We start from the raw sequence: 12,416 nt of genomic DNA, 5'->3' as shown, positions 1-12,416 counted from the left end.
AGCGCCCCTAGAGGACAGAGTGGAACTGCCCCACAGGGTTTCCAAGGCTGTCAATCTTCACAGAAGCAAAGCCCAAACCACACCCACTGCCTGGAGTCTATTCCAACTCACAGCGCCCCTAGAGGACAGAGTGGAACTGCCCCACAGGGTTTCCAAGGCTGCGGATCTTCACAGAAGCAAAGCCCAAACCACACCCACTGCCTGGAGTCTATTCTGACTCACAGCGCCCCTGGAGGACAGAGTGGAACTGCCCCACAGGGTTTCCAAGGCTGCCGATCTTCACAGAAGCAAAGCCCATACCAAACTGAATACCGTGGAGTCAATGACTCACAGCGCCCCTAGAGGACAGAGAGGAACTGCCCCACGCAGTTTCCAAGGCTGTCAATCTTCACAGAAGCAGATTTCATATTTCTCATATTTCTCCCACAGAGTGGCTGGTGGGCTCAGACCACTAATCTTTTGGTTATCATCAGAGCGCTTAACGACTGCACTACCAGGCTCCCTCTGTAGGTCACATTGTCGGGTGCTGGCGAGTCGGCTCCTACTCAAGGTGACCTCACATGCAGCAGAACGGAACCCTGCCCGGTCCTGTGCCGTCCTCACAGTCCTCGCTGTGTTGAGCCCATCGTAGCAGCCACTGTGTCAAGCCCTCTTGCTGAGGCTCCTCCCCGTGTTCACTGACCCTCTACCAAACATGACGACCTTCTCCAGGGATGGTCCCTATGGCTTGGGTTAAATCTTCAAAGTGACATCTTTGCTATTCAACACTTTCAAGAGGTCTTTTGGAGCAGATTTGCCCAGTACCGTACGATGTCTGATGTCCTGACTGCTGCTACCATGGGTATGGGTTGTGGGTTCGAGTGAAATGAAATCCCTGACAACTTCAATCTTTTCTCCATTTATCATGATGCTGCTTATTGGTCCAGTTGTGAGGATTTTCATTTTACTGATGTTGAGGTGTAATCCATACTGAAGGCTGTAGTCATCAAAGTGCTTCAAGCCCTCTTCACTTTCAGCAAACAAGGGTGTGTCGTCTGTGTATCACAGGTTGTTAGTGTTTCTCCAATCTTGACGCCACATTCTCCTTCATATAGTCCAGCTTCTCAGATTACTCGCTCATTATACAGACTGAGTAAGTGTGGTGAAAGGACACAACCCTGATGCACTCCCTTCCTGATTTTAAACCACGCAGTATCCCCTTGTTCTGTTCAAACAGCCTCCTGGTTTGTGCACAGATTTGTGGAATTCCCATTATTCTCAATGTTATCCATAATTTGTTATAATCTACATAGTCAAATGCCTTTGCATGGTCAATAAAACACAAGTGAACATCTTTCTGGTATTCTTTGCTCTGAACCAAGATACATCTGACATCAGCTATGATATCCCTTGTTCCATGTCCTCTTCTGAATGCAGCCTGCACCTCTGGAAGTTCTCTGTCAATATACTGCTGCAACCATTTTTGAATTATCTTCAGCAAGATCTTACTTGTGTGTGATATTAATGACATTGTTTGATAATTTCCACATTCTGTGGGATCACCTTTCTTTGGAATGGGTACAAATATGGATCTCTTCCAGTCAGTTGGCCAGGTAGCTGTCCTCCAAATCTCTTGACACAGCCGAGTGAGTGCCTCCAGTGGGGCATCTGTTTGTTGGAACATCTTAGTGGTATTCTGTCAATTCCTGAAGCCTTGTTCTTCATCAATTATTTCAGTGCAGCTTCGACTTCTTCTTCTATTACCATTGGTTCTTGATCACATGCCACCTCCTGAAATGGCTGAAAGGCTACCAGTATTTTGTCATGTGTTATCATAGAGATGGTTAAAAACAAGACAAATGGCGCAGTGTGAAATGAACTCTCTACGCTGATTACATGAGGAGCTCCTGCTGGTGCTGTAGGTGGGGTAACGGCATGGTAAGGAGACCTGGTGGTGCATCAGTTAAATGCTCAGCTAACAACCCGAAGTCTGAACCCACCCAGCACCCCCTCGGGACAAAGACCTGGCGATGTGTTCCTGTAAAGGCGATAGCCCAGGCAGGCTTTGCGGCAGCTCTGCCACACTCAGGGTCTCTGAATCAGCTCGCTGGCACCTGACAGCAGGCAGCAGCAGTCCCGTGCTGGGAGGCTGTCCTCTTACAGAGCCGGGCAGAGATGCCGCAAATGCAGCCTGACACAGCCAAAGCCACGCGTCTGCTCCTAGCCGTCCCAGGGAGGGGTCGGCGGGCCGTCAGGGACGGGTGGGGGGACACAGGTGTGCACAGGAAGACGCCCACTGCTTCTGTGTAAGGTAAAAATCTCCCTCAGAGAAATGGTGTGAAAAAATCCGACCATCAGGTGACCTGCAGTGGAGTTTTCTTCCCCCAGGAAAGCGCCGAGTGTCGGGTGATGCCTGCCCCCTGGTGGCCAGCTGCAGAACTGCCCGGCGGCCCTGACCCGGGAAGGCGGAAAAGGGAGCGGGATGAGGATGGGCAGGGGTGGCGGGTTCCATGTGAGAGTGCCCTGTCGGCTTGGCAGGTGGGACCCCCACCTCACAGGCGAGGCAGGCTGGTGAGGAAGGATGCAGGGTCCCTGTGGCAATGTGGGGAGCCGGGTTACCCTCGCATGAGCTGGTTCCCTTGTCTGTGGAGTTGGCGGCGGGAGGCGGGGGGATGTCAGAGCATAGGGGCCACCTCACACACTGAGGCCTGACACACTCTCAGGTCTGCTGCCTGAGAGACGATGGTCCAACCACTGTGCCACCACCACGCTGTTATGGCACTCAGCCCACCCTAAGGAATCCCTGTACCCGGGTCAGAGCCCCTCAGTTCCCAGGTATGTATCGCTGCCTCTGCAATGCTAACAGGTCAGGCCCTCATGGGCCAGGCTTACCACGCGCCCCATCCGGAGAAGCCGACGGCCTGGATGATGGTCAGGACAAACTGGGCCCCAAAGATGAAGAAGAACGTCATGAAGTTAAAGGAGCTGTCGGCCCTGGAGGAAGGCAGGCTGTTACAGGGGGCTGGCCGCTCAGACGCTGCCCAAGGGGGGAGCTGTACAGCTCAGGGGCGAGGACGGAAGCCAGGCTCCGACTCTGGCCAGTGAGCAGGCCCTGGTCCACTGCCTTCAGGCCCGCCCGGCTGATGGTGGCCCCATGTGTGTGGCGCAGAACTGTGCTCTCTGGGGTACAATGGCCGGTCTGTCAGAACTGCCCCCGGGTGCGATGGCCGGTCTGTCAGAAGCACATCACCAGGCCTTTCTCTGGAGAGGCCTGGGAGGGTTCTGACCACCGACCTCTCAGCTGGTAGTTGAGGCCTAACTGTGTGACTGCCTGGGAACCTCCTGAAGTGACCAGTGCCTCTGGATACTTACAATTGGTGACAACAGCTAATGTTACGTTGTACACAGCCTGCTGCTGAGGGGAGCTGTGGGGTCGATTCTGCCCTTCCTGCCCTGTGTGACAGAACAACTGCCCCACAGGTCTCCTCGGCTGTCGCTGTGACGGGAACAGACTCCTCTTCTGAGGAGCCTCTGTGGGGGCTTGAACCTCTAACCCTTCAGGAAGCAGCTGAGCCCCTTATCTGCATGACTCAGAGGCTCCACTCCTTCTGGAGACACTGCCACGTGTCGACTAGGAGTCCCTACCCACATGCCCAGATTGGCTGCTTACGAGAAGACGTGCCAACCTGGCAGACACGTTACTAGGAAAGAACTTAAGTAATTCCACTGCATCCGAAACTTTCCTGCCTCCCACTTGGCAAGCTGCCGCCCACATGGCTTAAAGCAGATGCAGTCAGTTCCCACTCATGGTGACCCATGCGTCAGAGCAAGAATGGGCCCCGAAGGGTTTTCAATGGTTGATCTGTTGGAAGCAGCGCACCATGCCCCCCTTCCAAGTCCCTCTGGGTCGACTGGAGCCTCCAAACCTGCAGCGAGCAGCCAAGTGTGGGCACCTTCTGCTCCACGTGGGGAGTCCACACGCTGACTGTTATGAGGCCAGGAGGACAGAGCACCAGGGACCCCAAGATGCCCTCCAATCAGAGCTTCTTTCCACATTGGTCTTGGGGCAGGGGACAGCTGCAGAGACTTCAGCCCAGGGCATCCCTAAGGACTAAGGGGAGGTGGGAATGTGCTAGGACTAGAAATGGTGGTGGCTACACAGCTCTGCGAAGGCCACTAAGTCGTTCACTTTAAAAGGGAGGATCTGAGGTGTGTGAATGGGATGTCAGCATAGCAGTTGCTAATAAAGATAACAAAAATCACAGATAGGCAGCAGTGGACCTGGCCCACGGGCTGCCATTTGCAACCCCCGATGTAAACTGCTGTCTGGATTGGACAAGAGAGAGGGCAGCCATCAGCCACTGGACCGGCGTAGACCCGGCCAGCCTGGGCCAGGTGGGAGGCAGGCCTGGAAAGCCTGGGAGCCTGTGTCCAGAGTAAGCGGCAGCAAGCTCCAGCGCCAGCCCCTGGCCGTGGGCACTCACCGGAAGGCCTTGTAGGCAGGCCGGAACCAGCACACGTAGCTGCAAGGCGAGAAGAGCACCAGCCAGACGAAGGCCAGGCCGAAGTTGGTCCCAGAGCCACCACCGATCCACCAGGCCAGGCAGGCGACGAGGTTCACTGCCAGGGTGGCACAGTAAACTGGCGGTAGGACAGGGAGGAGGAGACTGAGTGGGAGTGAGGACAGGACTGTGCCGGGTGCTGGTAACAGGGGCTTCTGTTGGTCCTCTCCCCGCCCCCAGATAGGCAGGGACCGGGCCAGGGAGCAGGGCTCCAGGGCTTTGGCTTGCTGGGCCAGGACCCCACTTCCCGCTGCCTCTGCCCACTAGCCTGTCCCCAGAGCTTTACTGGGAACATGGGGTGGGGGTGGGGCTGGGGGGAGCGGAGTATGCTGCTAAGGCTGGGCAGCCGGGTCACATGCCCTCAGGGTGGGACTGTCCTGTCGGGTTTTCCTGGCCTTGGGGCTGTCAGGGGCACCAGGGCCGGCTGTGGCCATGGCCGTGCCTGGCTGCCCGCCTGTGTGCACAGGCCTCTGGGGGCTGTCTGCTGGGGGAGGGCTTACACATCCACAGACGGTAGATGCGCTTCACCAGGCCTTGGTACTCGATGGGGATCTCATCCGAGAAGTTCTGGTAGAAGCAGGGCTTCAGGGGGATGAAGGCAGGCAGCGGTGGGAAGTTGTTCTCCTTTCCTGCAAAGTGAATGCCAGGCTGGGGCTACACGATACCCTGGCCTGGTCCCAGGGCCTGCGGACAGAGGGACCTGCACATGGGTGACATGAAGGGCCCGGAGGCAGGCGATGAACCTGGGCCACCTGGTGGCCCACGTGATCACAGGGTCCTCACCCAAGAGAAAGAGGTCAAAGTCAGGAAGATGTGAGGGTGGAAGCAGAGAGAGACTGGGAGGCACTTGCTGCCAGCTTTGCAGATGCGGGAAGAGGCCAGGGACCGAAGAACAGGGGCCTCTAGAAGCCGGGAAAGGCCAGAGGTCGCTGTCCCCAGAGCCTCCAGAAGGGAGGCCCTAGACCTGTGCTGGACTCCTGCCTCAGCAGAGTAGGAGTAGCAGGTGTGGCGTGAGCTGCTAGACAAGTGCGAAATGCCCGTGGCAGTGGTGGCCCCTGCAGGCTCAGCGGCAGAGCCCAAAGGCTTTCCCATCTGGGCTCAGGGAGGTTCCGGCACGTGGCCGAGAGCCACACCCCACCCAGACTTCCATAGTAGGTTCTGATCACTGGGAACTCCACAGCTACTTCCTGACGCTTACCAAAGCCAAACAGTGAACAAGAGAGATGGGGATTCCTACTGTGGGCCCAGCCCAGCGGGAATAGGGAGACCAACCTCAAGCAGACGCCAAGCAGCCAGGGGCCGGGGATGCAGACAGGGGATGTGGGCAGGTGTGGCAGTCCACGGGGAAGGCACATGGGACAGTCAGGGCACAGGAATGGCAGGGGGGGACGGGATGGACAGAAAGACGGGACAGTCAGGTGCAGTTTTCTGCTGGGCTCAGGGTGCGCTTCCCTTGGAAGGAGGGAGGAGGTAAAGGGGGGGCTCTGGGGGAGTGTGCCAGACAAGGGCACAGCCGGTGCACCAGTCCTGAGGCAGGATTGGGCCTGGCAGGCTGAGGGGACAGCAAAGAGGCCCATGTGGCTGAAGCAGAGTGAGTGAAGGGGAGATAGGAGGGGGGGAGGGCAGGAGCCTGTGGGCTGCAGGGAGGTGGGAGCCCGGAGCCCAGCAGGGCCAGTGGTGCTCACGGGCACCCTCTGGTGGCCGTGGGAAGGACAGCCTGGAGGATGGAGATAGAACCAGGTGGACCTGGGGAAGAGCATTCCAGGCAGAGGCAGGGCAGGTGGGAGGGAGGCAGAGGGATTAGCCCTGCAAAGCCCTGGGGCAGGCTGATGGCTGCCAGGTTCCGGAGCAGGGAGCGGCAGGGAGGTAGGAGGGAGGTGGAGGAGGCAGTCCCAGTGGGGCAGCACCACGGGCCCCAGGTGCGTGCCGAGGGGGCTTGAGGCCCCGTTGGTGGCCACGCTCTGCCCCCTGGGCTGGCTTGTGCATCACCCAGCAGGAACCCAGTGCTACTCCAAGACCCTGCCTCTTCTCAGTCCAGCCTCACAGAGAGCCAGCCACAGGCCAGGGCCCCCCCGGAGAGCAAAGCCTGCCACACTCTTGGGGTCTCCCCCTGCAGAGCCCTCCCCAGCCTCTATGGGTTCACACACTCCACCACCTCAGCCAGCACTGTCTCCATCACAGCAAGGAAGGGCCACCTGCTTCTACGGGGAGGAGGCAAGGCCGACGGCCCCACCCCATGGCCCTCCTGAGCCCTGAGCCCCACCATCAGGAAGTTCTGCTTAGATTCCATATGCCTGGGGTCAGGGCCCAGCCCTGCCACCAGCAGGAGCCTGGGGAAGGCAGGGGTGCTGTGGAGGCAGACAGGGATGACCACGGAGTGGGGACATGGATGGTCCGGTGCCTGCCCCACCCCTGGGCCTCCTCACTCCACCTCCCTGCTCTGACAGGATGCCAGCATACCATGGGCCCCACTGCCACACCTGTCTATGTCTGCGACTCCCACCTGTGGCCTCGGTCAGGACTTACCTGACATGTCTGCGGCACGGGGCTGAAGCCACGGTCCACCTAGAAGAGAGGACAGTGACAGTCAGCCTCCAGGGCCACAAAGGGGGCCCGGTGCCAACACAGGCTCAGGTAGCCGCCATGAGAGGGGGCCTAGCGGCCAGGTTATCCTCAGGAACAGAGCTGCTGACCGTGCCTTGGTCTCCCCAATGTTGTAGGCTCTCCCTGAAGGGCTGGCAGCTCAGTTGGTGACACTGGCTTGGTATCCAGGCCCTGTGCCATGTCCCCTCAGGACCCAGCCCTTCCGCCATGCTCCAGGGCATTTGAACACAGGAAGTTCTCCCCCAACTCGCTGCCTCCCCTCCAATGGCTCTAGTCCAAGTCACCAAGTGGGGTTCCTGGCCGGGTGCTTGTGGCTCTGTGACCTCAAGCAGCCATGTAACCTCTCTGAGCAGCCTGGGTTCGAGCCACGGAGTGGGGCTCCTGGCCTGGTGCTTTGGCTGTGTAACCACGGGAGGCCGCGTAACCTCTCTGAGCAGCTGGGTGACTTTGCACCCTGCACCCGTTCCTGCCCCCATGACTCCCAATGCGAGTGACACACCCAGCACCATGGCAGCACCTAGCACCCCTGGACACGGCACCTGAGCAGAGCTCAGGCAGGTCCAGAAGGGAATGGGCCGGCCAGCGGGGTCTGGACTCCCCAGCAGGGGTGGTGACGTGGTCCCGATGACACTCAGGTTTCCAGGGTCTCCCCAGCTCACTGCCCACTGCTTGGACTTGGGGGGACACAGAGTCTCAGGGGGACCTCACACCCCTAACTTGGACCAAGCGAGCCTATACAGGGAGCCAGGATGGAAGCCACTGTCGCCTGGTCCCGCTCCGCCCCTTCCCACCCACTGGGCCAGGGGTCCCTGCCTGGGGCCAGTGCACACAGCCCACCCCAGCAGTCATCTGGCGTCTGGCCTCCACAGGCAGAGCGCTCTTGAGGGAGGGGCTGGGGCTGTCCCCTGAGCCTAGGGCTCCTCACCGCCCCGGCAGCTAATATGGTCATCAATGACATTTGGCACTCACTGGTCAGACAAAAGCATGACACACGCCCTGCAGATGTCCTCGCCATGCTGCAGGGGCTGTACTGTCCCCCTAGGTCCCTTCCCTCCACCTGAGTGGCAGGACATGGCATCAGACACAGCCGGTCAGGCCACAACCCAGCTCATGCAGACCTTCCAAGGCCAAGAGAATGGTGGCACTGTTGGAGCCCTCTGCCCCCCAGAAACCACCCTGAGCCCCCAACAACCTTCTGATGGTGTCATCCTATGCAGCACACCTGCCCTATCTCACAAGCCAGATGGCCCAGGGCAGGTGTGTGGACTCCACCCTGCAGAATGGCCACGCTAACCTGGCGACTGGTGGCCGGCACAACACATCTCCATCAACACACAGGCCTGGTTTGCTTGTTTATTCCCACACATCAAACCCACTTTCTGAACCTGGGATGCAGGGGAGCATCACAGGGCCACCGTGACCCCTAAGTAGCAGGCCCAGTGCCAGGTGCCCCACATGCTCCAGTCCAGGCAACACACATTCTTGGCAGGAACCAGCCCCCCGTCATGTGTGACTGCAGGGACAGCCTGGCTCAGGCCAGATGCACCGTGCACGATGGGCAGGTGGAGGTGTCTGTGGGGTTGCAGCGTAGTGTGTCCATGGTCCCTGGGCATCAGGACAGGAGGAAGCTCTGGGCAGACGGGACATCTGTGCGATCTCTGATGAAGTTACAATGTGGCTTGTCCACGGTCCCTGGGCGTCAGGAGGGGAGGAAGCTCTGGGAAGACAGGGTGTCTTCGGGGTCGGGTCTCTGATGAGGTCACAGTGTGCCTTGTCCATGGTCTCTGGGCGCCAGGAGGGGAGGAAGCTCTGGGCAGACAGGGTACCTGCAGAGTCTGCGATGGGATCACGTACCCATGGAGCTGGCCCAGCAGTGTCTACGTGTCAGGGTCAAGTTGGCAGCACTGGTCCTCCAGCACACCGCAGAACACCTGAAAGCGGTGGTTGAGGTCGGGCCGGGCATGGAGGCGGAAGCGAGAGCCCAAGGCGCCGTCGGGCGAGGGTGCCCCGTAGAAGACCCTACGGATACGCGCGTGCACGAGGGCCATGGCACACATGACACAGGGCTCGCGGGTGACATACAGGTCATAGCCAGTGCACACATACGGGAGCCCATCCTCGTCCTCATCGCAGCAGTCCAACTTCCTCACAGTGCCCGGCCGGACAGCCTGCGGGGTGGCAGCCGGCGTGAAGGAGCAGGCAGGATGGAGCCTGAGGTCGTGAGCACCGCGGCCCTGGCCCTGGGCCACAAGGTCGATGCACACCATGGTGGCATGCAGCAAGGGGTTGGTGGAGCTGCCACAGTCATGGCCTGTGGCCAGCACGCGGCCTGAGCTTGGGTCTACCACCACAGCACCCACGGCTCGCAGGCCCTGCATGGCCGCCTTCTGCGCAGCCCGCACGGCCCGTTCCATGTGGCCTTGCATGCGGGCCTGCTCCTGTACCGAGAAGAGCCGGCCGGCCAGCGCACGGGTCACCTGCTTGTCCTCATGGAAGGTTGAGGGCCAGTGGGCCCTCGCCTCCTCAAACTGGGCGCGTGTCAGAGGGGGCCGGGCAGGCACAGGTACTAAGAAGGGTGGCCCCAGCCCGTTTGGGTCCACAGCCGGTGGCAGCAGCTCACTGAGCGAGCATGCACCCTGGGCCGGCCCTGCCAGGCACAGCAGCAGCTCGAGTGCATGAGGGCAGCAGGCGTCCAGGTTTGGCCTCACCCGCTTGAGGTGGGGCTGGGCAGGCAGTGGCAGGGCGGCCGACAGCTCCCGGACAAGGCGGGAGGTCTGGCGTGGGTCGAGCACGGGTGCAGCGTAGGCCGGCACCAGCTCCACCGCCTCGCTCTGCTGCTCGGACAGGATGGGCAGCGCTTGCCACGCCAGTGGTGGTGGTGATGGTAGCTCTTGCTCCAGGCTCCCGGCCTCCTCATTCCTATGCGGCTCCATCCGTGGCCAGGCTCCGACTGTGGGGACAGAGACGGGGGCAGAGCGTCATCCGTTGGTGCAGGCAAGCCGAGGAGTCTGTCCCAGGAGGTGCTGGATCTTAAGGCCACACGAGAGCTCCAGCCCTGTAAAGCGCATGCCAGGCCCACCCCTGCTCACATCCAACTCCGGGTTTGCAGAGTTTACATCACCATTGCTGTTTTGCCGTTGTTATTAACTGAAATACGATCCACACACCGTAGGACGCGCCTGCTTAAAGCACACAACTCAGTGGTGTAAGCACATTCAGAGTCGTGCAACCACCAACCCTGGTTCCAGAACTTGCCATCTCCCGAAAGGGAACCCCGCTCCACTAGCAGTAGCTCCCGCCCTGACAACCACTGGCCCGCTCTCTGGGTCTGCGGTTCTGTCTGTCTGGGACATTTCACAGAAGTGAGCTCAGATGCTTTGTGGCCTTCCGTGCCTGGGTCTCTCACTGAGCATCGTGTTTTCCAGGCTTGTCCATGCTGTACCTTGTGTCAGAGCTTCTCTCCTCTTTAGGGCTGAGCAATATTCCATCGAATATAAACATAAACACAACAGGCACTATTGTTGGCTGTCTCAGACCTAGAGTAGGTTCAGAAGCAACTGAGCAAGCAGGAGCCACTAAACAGGCACTCTCACCCCAAGGTCCCAGTTTCAGGGCAAGAAACAAATAGGAAAAAAGCACATTTTAACAGAATAATCTAAATCTCAGCTATTGGGGGCCGGATGGCACCCCTCCTAGTGCCGTGGGAGCTGGGCCCGCACACCCAGGTGGCCCAGAGGCCTCCTCCCACGCCTGACCACACCTAGAGCGCTCTGCTGACACAGCACTGTTTATAGGACCACAAACGCAGCAAAGGCGGGAAACGTGCTTCAAGGACGTTCCCTTCCTGCTTAGAAGGTGGAGGTAAAAACTGCTGCTGCAAAAGCCCGTGTCTCAGTGGTGCTGAGACGCTCCCTCCCGCATACCCAGCCCACGGAGCTCACACTGGCCAAGATGGCTCCTGTGTGCTCCAGGAGCCTGAACAGCAGCATCCCTGTCCTGCGCAGGGGAGGCACTAAGTGGCCAGGCTAGGAAGCAGCTGGCAGGAAGCTCAAGATAAAACTCCCAGGACATAGTCTGATTAGCCAAGTTCAGTCATGTGCTCACCCCCAGCACGTGACTGACTGAACTCAACCCAGTGTCTGATTGGCCAAGCCCAGGTGTGTACCTACCTCTCGGTACGTAATTGGCCAAGCTCAGGCATGTACCCACCCCACAGGATATGACCCGCAGTGTCAGCGTGACAGCAAATTCCCAGGAGGAAACTGGCCACGGACCCTGGTCCCCAGCAGGAAGACTGGGTGCTAGGGGCTAGACCTGTCACACCTCCCTGAGTCTCTCCGCTCTAAGGCCTCCTCTGGGTGCCTGGGGCCATGAGTGGCTTCTCAGAGCAGGGAACCCCTCCAATGGGGGGACAGTCCATGCTTCTCATACACCACACCACAAAGCCTGCCCACAGCCCCAACTATGACAGTGACAGGCCACAGAGCAGGACCTGGTCATGTCATGTGCATGCTAACCCTGAATCAGGGGCTACCTGGACAGCCTAATGTGACCCCACACAGTCCCTGGGAGTCAGAGGTCAGTGGCATGAGAACTCCAGCGCAGGGCTGGCTTGGAGGTGGTGGTGGGTTGCGTGACGAGGACCATGGGGCCTCTGGTGGCTGAGAATGCTCCCGCCGACATTCTGGATCCTGCAACGCCAGCATGACCCCGGAAGGGGAAGCTTCCCAGTCACACCTCCAGCTGAGAGTAGCGCAGTGACACTGGGTTCGCACCCCGTGAGACCACCACAGCGCGCCCAAGCTCCTGCCCCCGAGCTGGATGCTCCTAAACAGTTGTGATAAGGTATTAAGCAATGACAGGAAACAAGCTCGCCAGGTGTGGGGACGTGGCCACTGTCCAGTGTGCAATCAGCACAGGATACTCACCTCCAGGCCTGGTTTCCGTGACTGGACAGAGAAACAGGGGCCCCAGGCACACAGTCCCCCAGCAGTATCCTGGGATAGCATCTCCAGCTGCCATCCCCCAACCTCCTTGCCCTCCGGAGGGCTGCACAGGTGGCCCTGTGGGGACGTTACCCACCTCTCGGCCCTGTGCCAGAAACCAGACTCAGGACTGGAGGAGCCACCCCATGTGGCCAGCCTCTCACATAAACAAATAGACAGACAGAAGCAACAGCATCCCAGGACTAACCGAGTTACAGTCCCCTTCAGAGCCCAGCAGTCCCCAGGGCCATCCCAAACCCTCTTCTTCATTCAGACAGTTCCTGCC

The 12,416-nt window shown here is 59.3% G+C and overlaps 2 protein-coding genes across 2 annotated transcripts in view; both read right to left on the bottom strand.

The window, feature by feature from the left end:
* SCAMP4 (secretory carrier membrane protein 4) overlaps positions 1–8,745 on the bottom strand; it is a 15,188-nt gene extending 6,443 nt beyond the window's left edge. Inside the window, exons 1-7 of the mRNA XM_007954617.1 lie at positions 8,692–8,745; positions 7,685–7,819; positions 7,068–7,106; positions 6,227–6,287; positions 5,042–5,170; positions 4,464–4,620; positions 2,872–2,973 (exon numbers count right to left, since the gene is read on the bottom strand). Of these exons, the coding sequence (XP_007952808.1) occupies positions 2,872–2,973; positions 4,464–4,620; positions 5,042–5,170; positions 6,227–6,287; positions 7,068–7,106; positions 7,685–7,819; positions 8,692–8,745 (677 nt within the window). The remainder of the gene's footprint in view (positions 1–2,871; positions 2,974–4,463; positions 4,621–5,041; positions 5,171–6,226; positions 6,288–7,067; positions 7,107–7,684; positions 7,820–8,691) is intronic.
* A 277-nt stretch (positions 8,746–9,022) lies between these two features.
* Positions 9,023–10,127, bottom strand: ADAT3 (adenosine deaminase tRNA specific 3). The gene is given in 2 exon segments (XM_007954616.2): positions 9,023–10,084; positions 10,086–10,127. Coding segments are annotated over 2 exon segments (1,104 nt in total).
* Between the last annotated feature and the right edge of the window lie 2,289 nt (positions 10,128–12,416).

The sequence above is a fragment of the Orycteropus afer genome, unplaced genomic scaffold (assembly GCF_000298275.1).
Source record: "Orycteropus afer afer isolate SDZICR_OR568_19922 unplaced genomic scaffold, OryAfe1.0 scaffold00466, whole genome shotgun sequence".
Taxonomy (NCBI): domain Eukaryota; kingdom Metazoa; phylum Chordata; class Mammalia; order Tubulidentata; family Orycteropodidae; genus Orycteropus; species Orycteropus afer.
Note: the sequence above shows the minus strand (reverse complement) of the source record. Positions and strands in the feature narration are given on the sequence as shown.